Source organism: Phycomyces blakesleeanus (assembly GCF_001638985.1).
Source record: "Phycomyces blakesleeanus NRRL 1555(-) unplaced genomic scaffold PHYBLscaffold_6, whole genome shotgun sequence".
NCBI classification, from domain to species: Eukaryota; Fungi; Mucoromycota; class Mucoromycetes; order Mucorales; family Phycomycetaceae; genus Phycomyces; species Phycomyces blakesleeanus.
In genome coordinates, this window is record NW_017265139.1 from 781307 (window position 1) to 805923 (window position 24617).

Consider the following 24617-nt stretch of genomic DNA (forward strand, 5'->3'; position numbering starts at 1 on the left):
TTTTATTTTTTATTTTTTATATTTATTTCTTTTGTAAAAACCCTTTCTATCATTTTCTTACAACATGTACATGAGATATTTTATCAAAAATACAAAAAATTAAAAAATATTCATAAAGAACCAAAAAAAGCTTTTAATTACATATATTCAGATAATATATGAATTCAGTAAAAGTTTCATAGAAAACAAATGAGAAAAAAGTAATCTACAACCAAATACAATATTTTATTTTATTGAAAAATGCAAATTTTTGAGATATTACATTAGTTTTCTCATAATCGACCTTTTCAATTCAACTAAAACTCCTAACATACGTACATATACATTTTTTCCAGAAATTATTGGTGCACAACAAAAATAAATTTGGTGCAAAAATACAAAATTATTTGGTGCAAAAATGGAATGCACTAAACGCACCAAAAAGGTTGAATTTAGCAGAGAAATGGTAAAAAAATTGCACCAAATTTATTTTTATTTTTACACCAAATTTGTTTTTATTTTTGCACCAATAATTTCCAGAAAGAGTGTATCTATACACTACTTGGATCCAAAGTTATAGAGAGACAGTGCTTGAATTGATGAAATAGATAGATGTAAATGCATAATTTAACATATTCGAAGATAGTTTGGCTCGATCTGTGTAACACCATCTGACATTTATGCTTTTTAATTCGCTGGATATAAGTGTAACTCGAAGGGTAAAGTACTTCCCACGAATGATCTCTAGGAAAAAACAAAGCAGAGAGTCATTTAACCCACAAGTGATAGATAGCTTATATTAATACAAAAAAAACAAATTAATAAGGTTTAGAGCATCTTCAGCAGTGAGAGAATTTTTAATTTATCTAAAGTTAAACACCACTAATTTAGCTAAAGAAAAGATCAATTTTCCCAGCAGTTCCATTTATCTTTTTCTTTAAATAAATTTTGAGAGTGTTTTCATCAATAGATTTTATCTTCATATTAAATTTAATAGGAAGATAAAGAAAAGGGACTGTCTTTTATATTTAAAGTGAATTTAATCAAACTGCTGGGAGGACAGACTTTAGCTAAATCTTTAAATTTAATGTAAAAGTGGAGATAAAGTCAACTGCTGAAGATACTCTTATAAAGGTTTAAAAAAGATTGTCTAGCTAATAAAATATAAAAGTAAATAGAGACGTTTGTGAACTAAGATTTGTAGAGTTGTACAATAATTAGCTAAAAAAAGGTTTTTTGAAGTTTTCAAAGTGGATCCATAGAAGGACTGCTCATTGTCTATATAATATATTTGACAAGGCAACTACTAAAATTACAACTAATAATGTATGCTATTGATTCAACTAAACTTTTCGTTGCTTTGACTATAAAACAACTGTAAATTCTATATGTAACTGGAGATTGTATTGCATATATTTTCTCCAAGCCATATGTGATATATAATTAAAGTAAATTGCGTATAAAAATGTATAATCAGACTTTTTCTATGCCATTGTAAGCTTTTATTTGAAAGTTACATTTCTCTATCTATTTCTGCTGTTTAAATAACGTCAGTTTAGAAAAGCAAATAAATGAATATTAGAGGCTACCAATTTGAATAAGGTCTGGTAGAAAATCTACCAAACTTTAATCAAGTTAGTAGAGTAGTGTCTCTATATAGATGTGTATGTAACATTGGGTTTCCATTCTAAGGCAATGAGCTCGTGCAAAAAGTTGAAAATCTGAGTCCACAAACGTCTCTAATGAGTAAATAAATAAGAAAAGATCTAGCTAATAAAGTATAGCTAATAAAGTATAATTAAAAGAGTAAAAAAATAGAAAAGAATATTGAAAAGAAATTATTTTGGAATAAGATCAATTGATTCATCTTTCTGTGAATGGAGAGAGAGCATGGCATTTCTGCGGTCATGCTTATTAAATTCTTTGAACTTATTCCAGTAAGTATCAAAGTTATCATCAATCTTATTTCTGACACAACCTAAAAAAATAATTCAGGAACAGTTGGCCATTTTCTAGAGATATTATGGGAAAGGTCAACTGTTGTCCAGTGATTACTGTTAACATGATTGAAAATCAGAGGTTGTTGTTGTTCGGTTTTGTTGTTTGAAAGGGCAAATGGAAGAAAGGTTGTTGAGGGGATGTTGGGGCTGTCTGAGTAGACGCAGACTGGTTGTGTATATGTGTTTGCAGCTAGTTGAGCACAGTCGGATGTGTTAAACCACATACTGGCATCTGAACATACTGGAATGAAGTTGGTGTTGATGTTGGTGTTGCTGGTGTTGCTATAATCGAGTTGAGAGCCATGTTAAATAATTTTTTCTAGTTGGCTTGTGTCAATGCCAAAGGTATTTGCGTACAATGTTTTGTATTTTGGCAGGGTGGCTAGCATATCCCTTTTTACAGGCAGGAACTTATTTTGATCTTTGTAGATCAAGTGGGCAAGGACCCGAAAACCACATCATCCATCAGCAGTAGGGCTAAACCCACCCTTGACATCATTGATTATCTCATGAGAGACAGGAAAACCAGGCTGAGTTTGACCCTCTTGCCAACAAAGGTGCGATTATCATACTGATAGTCTTCTAGAGCAGTGATGGGTCTTTTGAACCCATTTGTTTTGGGGGGCATCAACTAAAAAGTATATAATTATAAGACAATATTTCTCTTTATGGATTCAATTACACTATAAAATAAGAAAGCATATTACCTAGGTCAAGAAACTCTTGTTTTTGGTGGCATCGACTAAAACAAATATTAGTATTAGTATTAGATTACTTTTAATGAATTCAATCACACTGTAAAATAATAGTGCATTTTACCTGGGTTGAGAGGCTCCTTTTCAATTTGTTTTGTTTTGTTTTTGGTAGCATTGACTAAGAAAGTTGTGTATATATAAGACAAGAGTTCTTCTTATAAACTCAATTAAATTTTAAATTAAAAACGCATTTTATCTGAGTAGAGAGGCTCTTTTTTGATTTTTTTAATATTTTGTTTTGTTTTCTTGTGACTTTAAGGCCAGATAAACTCTTTTCAACCATCTTTGTAACCTTTCATTGGTACATTGCCTCAATCACGGCCTATAATTCCATTAAGGTCATTAGTTTTATCCTATGTTTAATATAAGTAAATCACAAAACTTATAGTTCCAGCCAAGATACTTGTCTTTCTCCACATTGGGTAACCAAAGTCCTTTGGCAAGTATTTAGGACGGCTGCTGCCTTTGCAACTTCCTGGATACTTAACATTCTCTGGCACTTGCAGTTTGATAGAAGAATAACCATTTTTGTCATCAAAGTCATTTACAGCTTTTTCACTTTTTTTAAAAGATCAGCAACTTGCTGGCTGCCTTTGCAAGAGCAGAATAAAGCTTCAAGCTTAATGATTTCACTCATCCACTGCTTGGGTTTTTCGATGACAAGAACTTGCATATTTAGCTGATCCCGTGCCTTGTCTTCCTTTCTAGCATCAATAACCCATCTGTCTGGTAGATCAGAGATCTGAAAACCTCTTTCGACTGGTAGGGTATGATGACAAGGTAGGCCATATCAAACTTTGTTTATGCAATAGCACTTCTTATCATTTTATGGTAAATGGAGCTCCTGGTCAAGTACAAGCAACACTCGCTTTGACACCTTCATGAAAAGATATGAGAGACGTTGGTTTCGTCTAATAAGAGCATCAATCGTGTTTGTTTCTCTTATTCTTGTTGCTCAGAAATCTATCTCTAGCCTTTCAATGTATTTGGCCACACTCTCAAAGGCCAACCCAGAGAAGAAATAACAGAGATGCCTCTCTTAAAAGCTTGATGAGCATTTTCTACTTGCTGAGTGGTGGTACACCCAAAATGCATAAGCTTGCTAGTGATATACCCTGCCCACTTATCCTTGCAATGCAACCACCTTTCAGAGAAGTAGGTAAATGCCGGTGCTCTGGTCTTGCCATCATCTACTTCTAGTCCAGCACAAGTGTTGTTAAACTTTAGGAGAGCCAAGTTAAACTCCACCTTAGTTCTACTATGGATCATGTGGCTTATATGATCCATAAGCTCTTCTTTCTCAGCTACAGACTTTGTTTTCCCAGAGAAAGTTTTCTCCACACTGTTCAGCATATGCCAGTAGCACAAAAGCTTCTTGTTTTCTGGGAAAACAGTGTCAAGTGCATTCAGCAAAGCAGAACACTTGTCTGTTACAAACAGAATGGTTGATTGCTTGTTCTCAAAAACAAGTGCCTTGATTTGTTCCAAAAATGAAACGTAAGAACCAGTTTGCTCGTTGGAGACCCAGACAAATACAATTGGAAAAGCTTTTAAGGCTTTCCCTCCAAGATTGTGAACACACTCAATGCAAATAAAAGGCATTCCCAAGTTGTTTGTCGAGTATGTTGCATCCACCACAATAACTTTAGAGAGTTTCTGGGCTCTTTCCAACATTTTGGGGTGGCTAAACAGAATTCTCTTGAGGCACCCACTCTTATTAGTCTCATAGTGAGCTTGGTAACCCTTCAACTCCATAGCTTTGATGAGCTTTGTTCTATCATCCTGAAGAGTAGGGGCAGAAACACAAGCATATGCTGCCTTCATGTTATCAATGTCTTTAATGTCCAACTTATGGTCAGAGTATGCTTCTTTATTGATTGCTTTTTGAATCTCACGAGTCTTGGTATTTGTCTCGATAAGCTTTGTTATCATTATAGAATCTTCTGTTGTAACTCTTGAGAGTCTGCCCTTCAAAATAAACTCCATATATTCATCGTCAAGGAGATGATTGTGAAAGGCTTGGATCTCATGAGTGGCCTCCAAGAGAAAGTATATTTTGGCTGCCTTCTTGTAGGATACCTTAAGGAGATATAGGCACCCAATCATTCCACTAGAAGGAATTTTCTTATGGTTGTTGTCGTCAATCTTTTGGGTGTTTTTATAGTGACCACCACTGGAAAAATAACAATAAATACACACCGGGAAATTCAGGCATACTATTGTGAATATTCTGCATTTTACAGTGGGGTTTTGCCTATTTCCACTGATACCAAAGCTGATCTGGTTACATGTGCACAGACCTGCTATCTACAAGTGTAAAGTTCGATAGCACTAGTGAAGTTGGAGTCAATAGTAATTTTATATCTTTGTATATAATAGAGTACCAAGAAAACTTTATTTCAAACTTTGTTTTTTTGCTGTAATACAATCTGTTTCCATGTTAAAGGTTAATAATCAGGGACTACGTCGCATGTGTATTGTTGAAATATCCCTGGGTGAATAGTTAGAACCATGGACATTTTATTGCTTATAAGCCAATCAGTAACACTCTTTATTATGAGGTCATAGATTATCTGCTCCCCAATTACTTGATACTCAATTATTATTGGTTTGAATTATAGTTTATTTTTGTATTTATTAGAAAAAATAGAATGATTCTAGATTGATAGTATTGGAATAATATTATATGCCTCGGGCCGTCTTCACCGGTATCCTTCATATGACTCAAATCAAGCAGTGCTTTATATATAATGTTTGTAAACCCTCATATTCAGTAGTTATCTTTGGCACAGATAATATTTAACATAATAGAAGAGAAGTTAGATGTGTATTTAAATATTTACATGTTGTGAGTGATATATTAATTTGAGGATACATACAATATAATGACTGAAGAAGATAAAAATAAAACTTTGAGAGTTCGAGGCATGGCGTCAAGTATAATTTCTTTAACAATGAAAATAATATAGAGAAGTTAGTTTGAGTGAATTGGGTGACAGAATATGTAATGAACGTACCCAAAGAAAGTCAATTTATTTGTAGACCTAGATAGTACTTGTCAAGAGTTGATATAACCTTTAGTAAAAAACATATATTAATATACAGTATAAATAATACTATCATACATATTAAGAGAATAAAAGAAGAAGTCTTACCATGTCAATGATGGCGCCAAGAGATAGAGGTTCTTGATTCATTGCGTGTTTTGCAGATGAACATTCATCTGTAATAAAAATTATATTCTGTCAGATAAATATTAAAAGTAAATAAAAAATAAAATATTACCGTGTTGATGGTCTTGTTTAATCGTAGGGAATATTTTTGGCGATATTGTCTATAAAAAAGGAGAAAAGTCAGAATAATTTTATAGGATGATGACATGAAGTATAGTTACTAACCTGGACTAATCCGGATGGCCATTGTAAAGAGAATACATCAGAAGGAAAAAATACGCTAGTATCTATGACAACTGAAATAATAATTATTATTTAGTTACATTTGAAGAAAAGAATTGCTTTAAAAAAAAGAAGATATGTTACCAAAAAAGTTTGCAAATATAGTAAAACACTAAGAGAGTATATATGTATCTATGACAACAGAATGTGTTAATCTTGTTGTTGTCTGTACAGAAGTATTTTTAAGAAGAATGTATCTTACCAGTAAAATTCACAGTTATAACAAAAATCAGAAAGAGAAAGAAAAGAAAAGAAAATGGTCAATAAGGAAAAATATGGAAAAATATGGAAAAATAAAAAAAAATAAGTAAATAAAATACAAAAAAAAACAAAATAGGTAATTAAAAAAAATGAAACTCAAAAAAAATATCCAAAAAGCATAATAGATATAATGGTGTAGTATCTAAAAGCAATCTTTGTATCAATTTACACAGTGTGTGTACAAGAAGTTACTTTAGATATATTCTTTTTACCAAGATCAATCAAGACTAGACATCCTTTTTTTTGGAAATATAAATATACGTTGTTGCTACAATCTTACTCACCCTTGCTCACGCACTCTTACAATTATTCTTACTTATACTCACACTTTCTCTCTCTATCTCCCCATCTTTTTCTGTCTTTTATTTTGGTATGTTTGATAATAAATATAATCGTAGTGTATAATAGAAATTTATTCAAAGAATATAAAAGCATTAACAGTTAATACATATTTGAACTTATATTTTTAAATTAATAGAATATGTCTAACCAAAATGAAAGCTATCCCACTCGACGCACTCCTGCTGAGAGAGAGATGACAAACTCTCTTGCCATCTTGCATCGTGACATGACTACTGTCATGAAAGACGTTGCTGATATCAAAGCAAAAACTTCGAATACTCCTGTGTCTGCTGTTTTGCAGAGTCAGCTGATGGCTTTAGTGCATGCTGTTGCTCCTGTGAGCATGGAAATGAATGTAGCTGGTTCTCCCACCATGGCTTCTGATGCAAAATCAGTCAACAAAACAAAAGCCTATGTATGTATCATACATATAGTAAATTATATCTTTAATAACTTACCAAGATTCAATAGAGACTTCTTTGGGAGCATTTGTGGGACCCTAAGTTCAAACCAAAACATTTGGCTGAAATTCAAGCCAACAATGGCAAGCCAAGGTGGAACACGGTTGCCAACTTCAACCAGTCACCAAACACTGAGTTGACAGAAAACCTCGTTGCCTACTTGGAAAGAAATTTTGTAGGAGCAGGACTGAGAAAAAGTGATGTTCGTGACTTTGTCTACACGAACTTCACTAGCAGAAAGCGTGCAGCTAATAAGTCTCAGGCTAAAAAGAAGTCAGACAATGCTTGCAACAGAAGGAGTAGCCGCGAAAAGGAGGTAAGTTATACTTTATTTATTTATTATTTGAATAATTCTTATCTAAGTCATTAATTTAAAGCAAAAAAAGAAAACTAATTTAATATTTTCAACAGCACTTGAAACGTCGCAAAACAGCGTACCAGTCTAACAAGACTGCTATTGATGACGAGATGAAAAGAGATTGCTCTGGTCTCATTATAGAAGAGGCTATGTCTGTTGGTGAGTCAGACGATGGCACTTCGCCTCATGTTTTTTATAGTGGGCTTCGTCTTCGTCGTCCAGATTGGAGAAGTGATGAGGTACTTAGTTTTTTGAAAGTTGAAATATTTAATTTAGTTAATATATTATATTGTATTATACTGAATAAAATATTAATGTCTTTAATATAGTACAACCACTTTATCACACTTGTTGACAACAAAGTGGTAGCTGATTTAGGCTTAAATAGCCATCAATTGCTGTCACGTACTTTTGGCGAAACTGTTGAAGGACCAGTCCCTGATGCAATTGCATCACAGTTTTCTCAGTGGGCTCTTAGAAATGGGCCCTAAATAAAGTTTATATTTTTTGTTCTTTTTTTCTTCATTCATAACGTCTTATACTTTAAATAACCAAAAAAATGCATAAAGAGGCATTACTTGTTCTTTGTTTTTTATTTAATTATTCTCGTAAAAAATCATAGTGCATAATTATTCATAAAGGCTTCAGGCATAGTATTTTTTTGGCATAGGAATGACCAGCATTCTTTCTTCGTTCATATCAGTTACATCTACAGCAGTTGCGACCTCTAAGTGTATGCGATGTACAGGCAAGATGCTGTGATAATTATCAGCAGAGAATTCTGGCAAGCAGATTGCAATACCTTCATCTCTGTGTTCATTGTCATTTGTCGAATTATACCATCGGATGTATGCAAAAAAAATGCTGGTCTTGATGTAATGTTGATGCTCGGTGGTTTGGATGAGGAGGCAGAGTAAATGAATGTATAAAAAGATACTGACTTTGTCCGGTATATAGGCTTGAAGTTCAGCCATTGCTGCTACGGAAGAAAGCTTGAACAAGTGACCCGCGCTTACCAGAACTGTTGTTCCCAATATATGTTTGGCCAAGGAGATCAATTGATTTCAATTTTGTGATTCGGTTATTTACAAAATATTGTGACAATCTGGCATCGTGGTAAGATATGAGATTGGGCATGGCATAGGCGATTTTATAATAATCTAACAATTGAGGATAATCAATATCACTCATTGTTGATTCTTTTAAGGACTGTAAAGGAAAGGTGGATGGAGGGAGTGGTTCATTGCCTTTGATAGGTGCTGCTTGACTTAAGGATGAGTCTACAAATTGTTGCAGTCAGAAAGGTTGTTGGTTGGTTGGAGCATAAGTGGCATAGGTCGTTATAGGTGCGGTCATAGAGGTAAGTTTTTCAAAAAGAGGAAGGAATGGAATGAGGCTTGGACATGATAACGTATTTCGTACATAATCAGCTTTGTATACGTCTGCAGTGAATTTTGTCATATAGGTTGTTTCAAACCCTTCTTTTCTGTTTGTCTTGTTATTCTTTAACAAACCATTGTATCTCTCAAAACCAAAGAGCCAATAGCCATACACGGGTCCAAAATCACGAATTGTGTCATGAAGATGGAGGTGCAGGTGCATGTTGCAGGTGAGAACTTTTGGTTCATATGTATCTTCACAAGATTGACAGAATTCTTGTAGATATCTGTGTGCTTGGTCTATTTCGATGAAACTGATTGACGGCTTTACAAGTATATGGCATGCTTTTACATAGTGCATCCAGCCATTGAACATATTGGACGGAAGAACTGGTTTTAGAAGCACGGGAGAGTACATCAATACCCAAAACTTCCACTCATCTGCTTTCATGTGGGAAAAGCCCTTTCCTATCTTCGTTTTCAGCTTGGTATAGTCGCTGGGCAATATCATTGTTGCTGCAACTGTCTGCATTGCAAGCAGATCATTGTTTTTCATTTTTTTGGTTTTTGTCCATGTTTCAATCATTCTCTTTGGTGTTCCCAGAAAAAGATTATGCATGGGATCAATGATCGTTCCACGTACTAGATCAAAGTATCCAAGACGATACAACTGCAACCATCGAACACCATATTCGACCTCCAGCTGCTGCCTTTCTGAGGGTGTACTCGCACTATTCCACTCCTCAGCATGCACACGGTTTGCTCTATCACTTCGATGGCGCCACTGGTCACAATCAAATCCACGGAAATCGACAGAAGAAGTGCCTGGTAGATGAGAAAATTGATTGTCGCATTTGTAACAGGTGCATGTGCTGTTGTGCGCGGTGAACCCACTAGTCTTTCTGGCAGCAGATATATCGCATGCAACCATCAATAAGGCTGCACGAACTGTTGCACCGTCTGTTTGCTGGTAGGTGGGTATCTGTATTCCAAGATAGAGCTGTATCATTTCGTTGACTAATGGCTTGAGATAATGATTGATCTCTTCTGATTTTGGCTCTTTTGGTCCGGGCATGAGGCCAACAAGGATTGTATTTTCTGCCTTAAAGCGCTCACTTCTAGGCAGGTTGTTAATCACCAGGTAGATAGCACCGCAGGAATAGCTAGTACCATCGAAAGGCTGGAACCAGTCGATGTTTAATGTCAGCATAAATGAACGAGGATGCTCAACAAAAATTTCATCGTCATTGTCCTTCAAATCATTCCAGGCTTCACCATTGTAAACATCACACAATGTATCAGTGATCTTGAATTCTTGGTTCCAGTGCATGATCTTTTGCTCGAAATCGGGACGGAGGAAAAGAATTTTAAGAGCACGTGTGAGAGAATGATATACATAAGACTTCTTTGCGACCAAACCACCAGACAATGATTGGACCATTAATTTGCAATTACAGATGGTATATGCACCAAGCTTTACGAAATCACAATTCAAAGGAGCAGGTACACTTTCCTCATACACCTTGTGGCAATCCTGACATACGACAAATCTCTTAATCCCTTTTGTCATGGCTGAGAATCCTGTCATGCTTTGGAGACCAGAAAGACTCATGGGCAATTGGAAATCCTGCTCGTAAATCGACAAGAGCTTGTTGATGAACTCGATCTAGACAACAGCGCCCTTATTGACCACATAGCAGGAAGCAAACATTACCACAAAAGTAGCAATGAACCTGTGTACCGGATTTTCAGGCATATTTGGGGTGGCAAAAGGATCTATTGTAAAAAAAAACAAAAAAAATTAACACCCCCCCTTTTTTCATATTTTTCTTTTTTGGTTCTTTTCCTTGAATTTTTTTGGGTCTTTTTTTATTAGTTAATTAACACGGACTGACCTTCAGTATCGAATTCTTTGACTTCAATCTCAACAATATTCTCTTCATTGTCTTCACTTTCTTCACCACCATTGCTTTCTTCATCATTGTCATTTTCATCACCATCACTGCTTTCGCCATTCGACTCATTGCTAAAAGCAACCCCATCGTCAGAAATTGGGGCTCCTTCCCAAACAGGCGAGTTGGTCTGACCGCCCATTGCTTCCATGGGTCCAGTTTGTTGGTTTGATGTAGCTACATATAGAATTCAATTTTTAGTTTACTTCTCTTTTTATCACAATTAACGTTTCTTACTTTCAAAATCAATATCCATGAGATTTCTTTGAACAGATACATCTATTGAAATAAAACATTATATAAAATAACCAAAATGAAAATGAAAATGAAAAACAAAACATACTTCTTTCACTTCTTTCCATGTCTTCATATCTTGCTCTTTTATTGTGACGCTGGAGGGTTTGTGTAGAAACAAAGCTGTAGCCTTATTGATTATCACTGCATTTTGTGCAATAACACTTCTTATTATAAAGTTCAGAAGTAGAGGACATAGTGTTTATTTTGATATAAATGTTAAGATAAAAGGGAAACAAGTGTTACATTTACTTTATTTGTTCAAACTTTATAATAATAATAATAACGATAAAATAACTTAGATGGTTATTATATCTGAGCCAATAGAAAATTACAACATGACTTTATAAACATATACACCAAAAAACATGCTGAGATGAAAAATTGCTCTAAATATCCATATGTAACCATGAACCTTCACACAAGGGTATTCAGGATCATTTCTCCAGTGCACCCTAAGAACACTTCAAGTAAACTCGAGCTGGTTTACTATCTTTGATGACAAGTACAAAGTTGTTGGCAAGGGCATATTCTTGCATCTTTGCAATTGCCAGCTGCATGTCATTATAAGCATTAACTGGTGCGATGAGGAGAGGTTATTGGACAGGAAAATGTTCTTTTCCATTAAAACACGGATTTCTTTATTGATAGGGCTCATATTGAAATAAATTCTAGAAAGTACTTATTAACATTGTAATTTCTAGTTGCTAATCTGCAATAAGCAAAGTAATGTCTTTGATATCTCTGAGAAAAACATTATTCTCTAATATATTTGATTAGTAAGTTCTTACAAGATGAGTAAATAATAGAAAAGAAGGTTTTATAATCAAATATTGAATTAACAATTTCAGGACACACCATTTTGCCCTGAAGGATTGGAGAGAAGACATTGGGCCCCGGACAGATAGTCACAATCAATTAGTGGGATAAAGTCAAAATGTTGTCTCTCATCCTGAAAATGTTGTTTCTCTAGAATTGCTGAAATTGATAATCTTTCTTCTCTTTATTTTACTCATTCGATATTCATACCCTAATCTTTTCCAATCTTCTTTTTCATTTCTGTCACTCCTGAACTCTGTTCTTTGAGTTACATTTTGTAATTATAGTCAAAGCTCGATTTAGTAATACTTTTAGAAGAAGCCAAATTGTATTACTATTACTAAATCAAATGGATTTTTTCTTACTCCGCATATGTTTTTTAGCAATATTGCAGGTTTGCTCTATGTGACTGCGAATAAAAGTGCTGAAAAAAATATTACTAAATCGCAATCATTACTAAATCAAATATTACTAAATCGAGTTTTGACTGTATTCTATTCAAATCGATTTGTACTTTTAGCAATTTAATTTATAATTGATTCTACATTAGATCTTTACATAAAGAATAGTAATTTTCTTAATTTGCAAAAAGTAATATAATAGTCTTACTGCATTTCAGAATCACTGTTTGTTAAATACAATAATAAATTTTACTTTTAATTATTCATATTTTTTTTATTAATAGAATATACTTTATTTTCTTTCAAAAAATAATGAGCTAAGCATAATTATTGTTATTGTCATAAAACAATATTGTATATAGCTAGTGTTTGTTATTACCAGTTTGTTTTTTTTGAAGTAAGCATATTTAACAGTATAAGATAAGAACTTTGTTTGCAGCTATCAGCTTTTGTAATATCTGGAAAGAATAGATTAAGAAATATTGGGAAGGGTACTAGTTGCTTTCATAAAACTAGACCAAAAATTACAACATGAAGACTAAAGGCAAGGGTGAACAGAAAGATTTGGTTCAGTCAAAGATAAATAAATAAATATTGTTATTATTTGAATTGTTATAGAAAGCTAGCAATGATATTTCTCTTGCAAGTAATAGACTACGTTAATAAAATGTTATGATTGAATAAGTATATGATCAATAAGATACACGACAGGAAAAAAAGAGATGCCCCAGGAGTTCACTGGGGGTCTGCCCAGGGGGCCGCCCAGAAGGGTGAAGTTGACTTACCCACTTTTTCACCTCCTGCCTGTTATGGATTAGTTTATAACTGTGCTCTTTAACAAATAATCGCCAGAGAAATTTCTTGTATAAGAATATAGATGTACCTTACATGCCCATATATAGACACAATTATCTGCAATAAATTCTGGTCAAAATAAATCACAGATTTAAAAATGCGTTTTCAAAAAAAAATGCTTCAAAAAAATTGTGTTTCAAATAAATTGGTTTTTATTTTTTGTTTCAAAGTAGAAAAAAATGCTAACCTATAGCTACACCATATAATTTATGAGCAGAAGTATATAATAAATTAAGTCTAGTTATTGTAAGCTAAAGATAAGATCATGGAGTCTATATCCCTTATAATTCTTAAAGATAAAAGCACCAAAGAGCTACCTTGATAGTGGAATAAAAGAGCAGCACTACGGCAGAGAAAATGGTAACATGTTATCACTTTGATAACATAACTGCCATTTTTTACATGGTAAAAAATGGCAGTTATTTATTATGTAAAAAGCCAAAACAGGCACTGTTACCATTTTTCAAAAAAAAAATCAAGCGTCCTTCCTTTCCTCTATTACATTCTTTCTTTTGTTCTATTGCTTTCAATTCTAGCACAACCTCTTGTTTTTCCTTTGCAGCTTTAACAGAATGGTCTGTTTTTTATTATACAATATTGAATCGGGTTTAATTGAATTGAATTTTTATTTCAATGCATGTTTTATTAAATGAAAATGATAATAATAATAGTAATAATGAAAAAACAATTCCATCGGCCACTCGCAATAAAAAATGGTTCTGTTTAGCTACTGCAAAACGTATGCAGTAAAACACTACTATTCAAATTTTATTTCATATACTTTGGGTATTCTAATATATCTTAGATAGCACTTATTATTTTTTACCGATTTCTACAAATATACTAATATTGGAGAAAAAACTTAAAATAAATAAATAGATATAATATTATTATAATGCTTACCTTCATATAATATGCTTACTTGTTCAGTAAAATAAGCATTTACTCTAAGAATATATATATATATATTAAAGAATGTATTAATATTTAAGATTTATATATAAGAAAAGCAATAAAACATAAGCACTATAGAAAGTCGTTATCATAGAAGAAGAAAAACTTGAGCAAAGATTCAAGTCATGTAACATGAAGCTAATTCGAATCTGATTCATACAACTGGAATAAGCATCTTGTTAGAAAGCTCAAAGTGTTTATTCTACTCAATATACTTACATATAATAGAACGACTCCCAAGTATAATATATCAGTACAAAAATATTACTATTAATTTTTTTCTCAAAAAAAGGCTATATACTATTTCCTTTTATATTTGAATGTAGTGGAATTGTAGATGCTGTACATTAGCTTCAAATTCTTGTAATCACAACATTAGCAATCATATGAAAGAGGTCAATAAATTTTTTATATGAAAGAAAAAAGGAATAAAAAACATAAAAAGAAAAATGACGAGATAAGAAAAAAAAGTACTAAAGACAGACTAAAAAAATCAAACTCAGCCAATCACAGCTGCCAAACTACGATCTTCGGCTTCTCTTGTGAGCAGGCTCAACACTTGCTGTGGGTGGAGGAGACCTACATAAAAGAGTATGAAGTTTATATTAGTTTTGTATTAACAGCGCATGAGAAAAAGCAACAATGGTAACTTACAGCACATCTGCCATTATGGGCGACTCAACATCACCAGTTTCTGACATATCAGGAGAAGAAAGCAAAGAATCACTTATGTCTCGCTGTGTCTATAGCATAATAAAAGGAAACGATGTTGATTAAAGTTTACAATATATAGATTTGTTAATTGATAAACTTACTTTGTTCTTCTCTGCCATTCTTCTCTTGTGTGTCTGGTTGTCGCTCTTGAAGCTTTCCCGAAGAAGGCTTCTTGCACACCACATTCTTTTACATTGGTGGATGTGCAATCCACCATTCTTCGCCAAACTCTCCAAATGCATCATGTAGTATTCCCTGTTTTTCTCTGGGATATTCTTCCATTCTTTTGAGGCCGCAGGATAGTCTTTGTCAATGATATAATGATTTACCGTACGGCCTAATGTTTTGAGATGCAGTCTTTTTACTGTCAAATCATGGTCTGAAAGAGGGACTAATGGGGGCAAAGGCTGCCCTTGTGGAACTTCTTTGCAGCGCGCCTTCCAGTCCTGCTCGTGAAGAATCTGAAGCAACAGATTGTATTTTTGTGCTTCGTTTTTTCCTTTGAACTCACCGCCAGTATTGATTACTTGCTTACCGAGCTGATCAGGGTACTCTGTGAGCTGGGCTCTTTTCACAGACTTGGCAATGCGCTCAAGAGCTACAAAAAATGTATGACAATATTAATAAAGTAAATAAACATCTAAGCACAGAATATATATGACTTACAACTCTGCTCAATAATGCTTTGTTGCATTGTAGTTAGATCTTCCGCACTGACTGCTGGCGCAAATTGATTGCTGAATCGCCTTTGAAGCTCGCGCAATGCTTGCTTGATTTCAGCAAGATCAACCTCAATCTTTTGAATTGAGTTGAGGAGAGTTGTGTTAATATCGGACATGTTTAAGTTTTTTTTTAGCTATAAGCAGTGAGTTAAAAAGAAAAGGTGGTAGTTTAGACAAGTAGAATAAGAGCGATTTGAGTTTGAGAAAGGCAACGATTTATTACAAGCAATTGATAGCTATTTATATGAAAAAGATACAGACAGATGTACAAACAAAACATATAAAAGAAGGGATGCTTATGCACTTGTATGCACCTGTCTGCACCTGTCTGCAGTAGCTCATGTGAACATGATACAGTCTTTTTGTGTCGACACAACAAAACTGTAAGAAATATAAAGATAAAATGAATTAGACTTTAAATCAATATTATATGTATAAATGTTCATACTTTGCACTGTCTGCATATTAAACGTTTTAAAGTATATGATATAATAATATAACTCTATACATATTGCAGATATAGCATGAAATTTGGTTAAAGTTCTCGATGACAAAACCCTGTACCAGTTAAAATTATAACTTTAAATATACTCTACAGTAGCTATATAACATCTGAACATCATATAGTTAATTAGCCCCTTTTTATCAACATTAAAGTAAATGTTATGATACTCAAGTTCATATCATACTTATTATCATTATTGACTAAAACGCGTTTTGATTGATGCTGTCATCAAAGGTAAAAATAATTTTAACTGTCATTACTATTATTTACCAAGGGGCATTTTTGACTGAAACCGTACATTTTTGAAAAAGGTGTGCTTTAACTCACATCAGCACTTTCAATCAACACCCCTTTCGATCAGTAGTGCTTATCTTGATGATGTCAGTAAAAGAGTATCAGACTATAGCCCTCATTATCTATATCTATTTCTTTAAGTTTTATACATAAACAAGAAAATAATGCTATTAGCTAAATATATATTCACTATCTCAAAAATATTATTAGTACAACACAGATAATATAAATATGTCTTTTCTACCAATGTGTTTAGACAGTACTACTTTTTTTTAACTGTTAATTATTAGAAGGCTGTTTTTCTTTGCCTTTGGTATTAGAGAGTAATTGATAATTTATTTAAAAAAAAACATAAATTATTTGGTCATTAATTATCCTAAATATACATATACCTCTTTATAAAGCCCAAAGAATATCTAATTGCTCACAAGTAAAGAGTACGTGTCTGTTTCACCGGTGCTCTTTTAATGGTACCCCCTTGTCAACCAAGAAGTATTTTAACTTACATCATAATTATTAATGAAGAAGAATCTTTCCAACCACGGGAATTATTTACTGACAGGTGTTTCACCTAGCATTGACATTACTGTAATCATTGCTATATCATCATTATGAGAGAGAAAAAGAAAAAGAGCCGCAAGCATTTTGGTTAAAAAATAAAGAGTATATAAAGATGTCTTTTACATTTAATAAATAGCACCAAAATCCTCTTCGCAGCTTTATTTTATATATTACATACGTACCAACCCAACCAATATGTCTTCTTCCAACGCCAGCCAGCAGAGAGATAGAATATCTACACAGCAATACCAATGTGATCAATGTGTCTTGTTTTTTGATAACTACCAGAAGCTGCAAAACCACAAGAGAATTCACAGAGGAGATTCAGCAACAATGACTGAAATTGACCAGTCTATTCTGGATGATGTTGACATGTACCATAACGAAAATGATACTAGTAATGAAGATGAATCTGTTAGCAATTCAGGTAATGAAAAGAGCTGTAATTGTATTATTTATTTTCCAATTACTAAATAATGTATTACAGAATATACTATGGAGTCTATGGAGCTTGATAATACTATTTCATATAAGTGCGCATGTAATTTTGAGGACAGTGAGGGTGAAGCTCACATTTACGACAGCAGCCAAATCAGTACAAATACTTTTACCAAAGCCGAGTTGATGAGTATTCATCTGTCTCAATTGATGCTACAGCATAGAATTGCTAGAGCAGCATATAGAGACATTGTTCAATTTATAAACACTGTCATCCGAGACCATGACGATATAATGATGGGTAAAATATTATATTTTCTGTTACCTTGTACTTTAATTCCAGATCACTAACATGTAGTGATATCGTTTTTTTTTAGAACCTGGGGCTAAGATCAGTCATGGCGAAACTGTTGATGCTTTGCTCAAGTCAAAGTCAAGTGTCAAGGGCCATGAGTATGATGTCTGCTCTAGTGGTTGTCGATTGTATGGCATTAATGACGACCAGGAATCTTGTGTTAACTGCAGCAAACCGCGATACAAGACTGATCCCAATCAAAGTCAGACACCAGCCACCAGTATGAAACTTATGTCAGTTGGGGATATGCTTTCTCAAATGTTGGCAGATCCAGCCACAAGAGAACTCCTCTGTTACAGAGCAAACCAGGAATCTGTAGCTGGTCAGCTAACCGACATTTTTGATGGTGACAATTACAAGCAGTTGGTGCAGCAGGGCCTGTTCTCCAATCCCGATGATATTGCCATTGAGCTTTATACCAATGGGTTTGTCAATCAAAAGAAAGGCAAAAACTCATATACCATCATCCATTGCATAATATTCAACCTAGACCCATCCATCAGGTAATTAATTAATTTATTACTATTTATTATTATTATTACAATTTTTTTAAAAAAAAATTACTAATAAAATACTTAGATATACCAACAAATACCTTTTGCAACTGGCAATCTTGCCTGACCCCAAGAAGCCAACTCATTTGGACTCCTTTCTTATACCCATCATCAATGAATTGCGAGATCTTGAGGCACATGGCTTGGTTGTCAAGCACAATGGAGTGGAGCTTTGCAGATTCAAGGTCTATCTTCTGCTTGCTTCTGGCGATATTCCAGCTGTAGCTGATATGGCCCACATTGGTTCCCATACAAGTTTATTTGGGTTGCCGTTTTTGTGAGACCAAAGGCAAATGCCCTACTAACAGACGGCATGGCATGTACTTTGATGACATTTCCGCCCGGTTAAGACCTTTGGAAGACTTCAAAGTAGGCAACCCTGTAAGTATACAAATGTTCAATTAGCCATCTTTTTTTCATACTAAATAACTGCTTGTAATAGTCGAAGAACATATACCAGCCAAGCATATATACCCAACTCTCAACCTTCTCTGGATCATCATTTTTTGCATTAGATGAACTTCATTTAATTGCAAGAGGGATTGGAAAGCTTGTGTATGACCTGATTACCATCACCCTCACAAAGGAAACCAAATTTTATTATACCCATCCAGACAATACCCTCAATACCACTGAATACCCTTTTCATATACCAAGAGCAGACCTTGTAACAATCGGAAACTGTATCACCAGCTCACGAAAATATATACCCACCTCATTTCAAGGCAGTTTTGACAACGTATTTGCCAAGATCGATGGTACTCACGCAGTGGACTGGCTTGACTTTCTCTTATACCTTGTCCCCACTTTGGTCGTGCCTTATTTACCAAATAGGGCTGTCAAAACAGCTCTATTATCTCTCATGAAAGGTTGCGCGCTTGCCTTGCAATGGACGTTGACATCAGAATTGCTTGATGAGATGGAGTCGTAAGTTATTATACGTCTCATATATTATCATTACAAATAGCTGATTGTTACCATTTTTTAAATATTAATAATAGATACTTCAAGCACTGGCACTCGTTTTTATACCAACAAGTCCAGAATAATACCCTGTCTCGTAGTGTTTTCCGACCAGTGCAACATTACCTGGTCCATATACCCTATATCATCAAGCAGCAAGGCCCCCTGCGATGCTACTCCACTCGCTCAATGGAGAGAGTAATTGGCGTCTTCTTGAAATTGATAAAGTCCAAATCAAAGGGTGGCCAAAACGCCAGTTTTCTCATTGAGCAATTTGCGATTCACAATTATACCAGCACGGCAATCAGCATCTGTGATGAAATCAACCTCATTTGGCCAAAGCCATATGGAAGAGAGAGCTACATGGACCTTCCTAATGATCCTAGTGGTGCGCAGTTGTGGGAGCCATTTCATCAGTTTGTTAATTTGAATGATGATTCGGTGGAAGGTGTAGGCGGCCCTAGTGTGAAGGAAGCTTTATTGAAATACTACCGGAGAACAACAGGCTTGACTGGCCACGAGTTTGGTGACTCTGTTGTTGTTGTAGCTGCACGTCTGTGAATGGACTCGACTGTATATTCCTCATGCATGTACCAAAGAAAGAAAAACGAGACCAGCCGTGGCAACCATTACGTGATGTTTACTTGCCCCTATAGAAAGTAAGTATAATATTTTTTGATATACAATCAAAAGTTGCTTACATTCTATTTATTTATTTATTTTAGCAACCGTAATGTAATTGTTCACAGCTGGCTCGTCGGTACAGTACAGTTCTACTTTCAGCATGTAGATTTCTATGGCTTCCCACACTTTCTTGCTTTTGTGGAGGTCATGAAGGAACATGACACGGCTGGTCATGACTCATCAGTACCTATCGTCAAACAACGGTCACAAAGCACCTGTACACTAGGCCACCAAACGCAACCAACTTATGCAGTTATAAGTGTAAATGACATTTGTCATCAAGTTGGTCTGGTCCAATACCCACCGAATGGAAACCAGTTTTATGTAATCGCGCCCTATTATATCTTTAACAACAACATGCGCATTACTAAAGGCAATCTTTCCATTCTGTAATCCTTTTTATTTTTATCTTATTTTTCTATATGCTCTATATCCTTATATCTTTTATATTTTTTATATCATCCTTGTATCTTATATTCTTTTTTTAATTTTCTCTATTTCTTATGTTTTTTTTAATCTCTATATGCCCCGTCTTTCTTTTCTTCTTTATATACTCCGGTTTTTTTTCTATTCTCTATACACCTTATGCTTTTCTCTTCATTCCCTATATGCTCTATATGCCATTACGCGATTTAAATAAAATCAAATTGCCAATTCATCAAGATAAAAAGAATATCTAAAAAAAAAAGAACGTAGTTTAAAAAATAAAAAAATGGCAGTTATGTTACCATTTCATTCACACATTCCAAAAATTATTAATCTTAATAATTGTTGACATCTTTGATATTCAATAAAACATATATTTCAATACTCAAAGTGGTCATTACAACTTACAAACGTTTTTTACAGTATTGAAAATATTGTACAGCAACAAAAAAAGTGTTTTCATGTTACTTTTTTAAATTGCTATGAATGACATTACCATCTTACAACAAACGGCGAAGATTTTATTGGGTTTCAACCAAAAAAATGGCAGTTATGTGCCTACTTTCGGCCCAACTGCCATTCATCCCGCCGTAGTGTTTAAAGATTTTTATACTTTGGTGATACCTCTTTAGATATTTATTACATTAAGAGCATCCACAGTGGTCTGTGTAAATTTAACAAGAATGTTAATTTAACTAGAAAATTTAGATTTTTTCATTCTCAGTGAATTGCTTAACTAAAAGTTTTAACTTATTATTTCTTATTAATAATTACTGGCTATTTAAATTTAACAATTCACAAAAACATCCAGAGCTTTTTTACATACACTGCTAATTTTACTCAGACTGTTGTGTATAGTCTAAATTATCTCTTTTAAATGCGGCTTTTTAATTTCCAAAATTATTTTAGTTACACATACCACTGTAGATGCTCTAAGAATTTGTATGTTTTTATATTGAAGATTATATTTTATTAACTTTTTTAAATATATTGAATTAAATATTTTACATATATAAATAAAAAACTATTGACATGAGTAGAAAGAGAATTCTATTCTGTATAATTATATTTAGTTTGTTTTTTTATAAATAATATTTCACTAAATGTTCAGCTCATTTAAAGATTTTTATACTTTGGTCTACTTCTTTAAGTACACATTACATTCAGAATTTATATACTTTTAATATTACTACAAAAATTTTGAAAATATATATTTTGTACAAAATAATAAAAACAGTTGAGATATATTATTAAAGATATATCTTATACATAAGTATAAAAATAAATTTTATAGTAAAAATTATAAAGCAAAGTATTCAAACTGTCCATAACAGCTGAACTGGAGAAAGATGTTTAAAGACATATTTACATTATATATTATCATAAATGAGTATTGACTACTGCTGTAATTGAGAATAGGTCTGGAGGAAATAATATAAGTCCTCAGCTATTCTAATCAAAAATGTCTACTAATTGCTTTATTATTCAATACATAGCTTTAAAATACATGATAGTGATTGTATTTCATATGATTATAACACTATAATATGAGACACATTAGTGAATTATTATAAGTATAATTATAGCTCATAAACACATTTACTTTTGATGTTAATACTTCATTGAAACTACACACATTTGTATAAATAATTATACATTAATTATTTCAAGATCATGTTGCTCAGATTAAGACTCAGATAGGATCGATTATCTGACTCTGTTCATATAATTTTCCCAGTTCAAAATAATAAAAATAGCAGTAGTAGTTCAGTATAGAAACCTTGTCAAATTTTGATATCAAATATTCTCTCAATAAACAAACTTTATACAAGTTTTCACAAATGTTTGTTTCTCATTTTCAAATCTTAAATTCTTCTTAACAACTTCTTTTAAAAATTCAATCACCACAACACAGGTAATTTAAAATCATAATTTTTACAAGATTTTTATTATTGTGAATTTTCTTTAAAATACTACTAAAATTCATTTTTTTTTCATCTAATTTTGAAGAAAGATAAAAACAAATTATAAAAAGAAGATAAGCTAGCAATCTATATTGATAGAGAAAAGTCTTGTAAATCTTGTTATATTTGAACTGTTTATTAGAAGTGATTTCGGTATTTTTTTAACCAGCTTAAAAAAATTAATTTTATTGATATATATGTTAAATTACACTATACTGTTATCAATTTTAAGTGTATATTACCCATTTATACTACCTGTTTATACAATCTCTTCATACTATAGTCAAAGCTCAATTTAGTAATATTATTCTGAGAATTTTTGACCGTTCCCTGCTAATTAGAGACCTTCATGCATTTTGGAAAAGTGCAAATTATTGCTTTATAAGGGAAACTTTTAAAATTTTCCAAATCTAAAAATAAAACAAGTGTAATGTGACAGACAAAAATTAGAAAAGTTCCTCTTACCCTATTCAATATTTGAAAAATTTGAGGTAAAATTTTCTATTTTTTCAGTCAATAATTTTCTATATTTGTTTTCTACTAAACTGCCTTTAAAAATCACTTTAAAAAAAGGAAAAAAATATTTGATTTCTTTCCTTGTAATTTTAGTGATAATTATATGTCCGGTAATATACATAGAAAGTCTCATCTGATCAAAGTGACTCTACTTTAAAAAGTAATTTAGTGTTACTGAAAAAATTATGTAATTTCACTGAGTTTAAATACCATTTTAATTGAGTTAAAGAACCAATTTCTCCTACGTAAAAGGGGTCTTTTAATAGGTTGGAAATATGTATTTAATTATGTAGATGATGTTTTTATTCTTGTGAAATATATCATTTTATGTTCTGCTTAAATTTAGTAGTATTTTTTATTTAGCTCTCAAATACAAAAGAGGTCTAGTGTATATTCTCATCATATTTTGACCATCAGCTCTCAATTGGGGTGTTCAGTCCAGATATGAATGCCAAGTATGGGCCAATCATATCAAGGATTGACAAAATTTTACTCAATTTCTATTGGTCAGATGTCTCAAAATCTGGTGAAATAGAATGCAAAATAGGATGCGAAACAGGTTGCAAAACAGGCTCACAATTATAACCAGACTTTTTGTTTGGTATTTTATATAGATCAAATTTATTATATAATTTTTCAATTTTTGGTTTATTTGATAGAAAAAAAAATGTTTTCTCAATAAATATTGTAATTCACAGTTTCTTCTTCTTTAAACATATATTGAACCATTGGATATTTCTTGTTTGATATCACTGTTCATTTGTTTTCTGAATCAGATATTAAATACTAGATTGAAAGAAGAAAAGCACTTTTTAAGAGCAGTGTCATAAATAATTAGTGAATGAATAGAAGAAAATATAATACACCTGGCTTAGGGTGAAGTTGACTCACTTCCAACTCTGCCATGACTTCTTTCTATGCAAGAAGACCATCCTCTATTTTTCTTTTATTTTAATTCTGTAATCTCTCTAATAAAACAAATCACAATGTCAAAGAACAATAAAGCTAAAACAACCAACTCATATTATAAGACAGCAGATTTCAAAAAAGGAATGATTATTGGAAGATATAAAGAAAGATGTAGCTCCTATAAGATTTCAGACGCAGAAGGCATACCCCAATCAACTGTTTATCATATAGTTAAAAAATACAAGACAAAGAAGACATGCGCTGAGAAGGAGAATCCTGGGTTCTCTAAGAAGCTATCACCATGGGCAATTCGTTATTTGAAGTTTACTACAAAAAAAATAGATGTGTCACATTAGCTTGTTAGGAGCAGATGCTCTAACAGTCACAGCACCTACATAGCTAAATCTATCTATTATAACTATCTTAACATATCATATTCTCACATCACTTATATAATCCCCAAATATTGATCATTGGGACTATCCTCAATAATAACATTATTCAACACTTATATAGCAATTAGCAATTAACAAATAGTATAAATATCATTCAAAATATCAATCAATAAAGACTATCTTTTTCTTACTATTGAATTCTCTTCTCTTGCTATTTGTATCTCCGCTATGCCACGTCTGGCACACAACAAGCTACCATCACGTGCAGTGTTAAAGAGATGCATGACATCTCAATCAGTCAAGTAATAGTACGCAAATATCTGCACAATATGAACCTTTGCTCTTGTGTTGC

General features: G+C 32.9%; 6 protein-coding genes across 6 annotated transcripts; 2 read left to right on the top strand and 4 right to left on the bottom strand.

The window, feature by feature from the left end:
* Positions 1–2481: 2481 nt before the first annotated feature.
* On the bottom strand, positions 2482–3260 carry PHYBLDRAFT_165966 (hypothetical protein; the record flags this gene model as incomplete). The annotated part of the gene is made up of 3 exons (XM_018435340.1): positions 2482–2610; positions 2799–2852; positions 3138–3260. The coding sequence occupies 3 exons, from the start codon at positions 3258–3260 to the stop codon at positions 2482–2484; spliced, it is 306 nt and encodes a 101-aa protein (XP_018294033.1).
* Positions 3261–6931: 3671 nt separating this feature from the next.
* On the top strand, positions 6932–8102 carry PHYBLDRAFT_165967 (hypothetical protein; the record flags this gene model as incomplete). Its single annotated transcript, XM_018435341.1, has 4 exons — positions 6932–7207; positions 7264–7569; positions 7665–7850; positions 7941–8102. 4 exons carry the CDS (start codon positions 6932–6934, stop codon positions 8100–8102), a joined length of 930 nt encoding a protein of 309 aa, XP_018294034.1.
* A 153-nt stretch (positions 8103–8255) lies between these two features.
* On the bottom strand, positions 8256–8802 carry PHYBLDRAFT_142980 (hypothetical protein; the record flags this gene model as incomplete). Its single annotated transcript, XM_018430913.1, has 2 exons — positions 8256–8603; positions 8701–8802. 2 exons carry the CDS (start codon positions 8800–8802, stop codon positions 8256–8258), a joined length of 450 nt encoding a protein of 149 aa, XP_018294035.1.
* A 786-nt stretch (positions 8803–9588) lies between these two features.
* On the bottom strand, positions 9589–10119 carry PHYBLDRAFT_102049 (hypothetical protein; the record flags this gene model as incomplete). Its single annotated transcript, XM_018427659.1, has 1 exon — positions 9589–10119. A coding segment is annotated over one exon (531 nt), but the record flags the coding sequence as incomplete, so codon positions are not given.
* A 4024-nt stretch (positions 10120–14143) lies between these two features.
* On the bottom strand, positions 14144–15817 carry PHYBLDRAFT_59535 (hypothetical protein; the record flags this gene model as incomplete). Its single annotated transcript, XM_018440516.1, has 6 exons — positions 14144–14172; positions 14215–14258; positions 14791–14844; positions 14920–15008; positions 15081–15577; positions 15646–15817. The coding sequence occupies 6 exons, from the start codon at positions 15815–15817 to the stop codon at positions 14144–14146; spliced, it is 885 nt and encodes a 294-aa protein (XP_018294037.1).
* A 1439-nt stretch (positions 15818–17256) lies between these two features.
* PHYBLDRAFT_59530 (C2H2-type zinc finger transcription factor) lies at positions 17257–20448 on the top strand (the record flags this gene model as incomplete). The annotated part of the gene is made up of 10 exons (XM_018440515.1): positions 17257–17488; positions 17549–17800; positions 17877–18357; positions 18434–18685; positions 18717–18789; positions 18851–19335; positions 19420–19569; positions 19600–19684; positions 19714–19928; positions 20097–20448. The coding sequence occupies 10 exons, from the start codon at positions 17257–17259 to the stop codon at positions 20446–20448; spliced, it is 2577 nt and encodes an 858-aa protein (XP_018294038.1).
* Positions 20449–24617: the final 4169 nt, after the last annotated feature.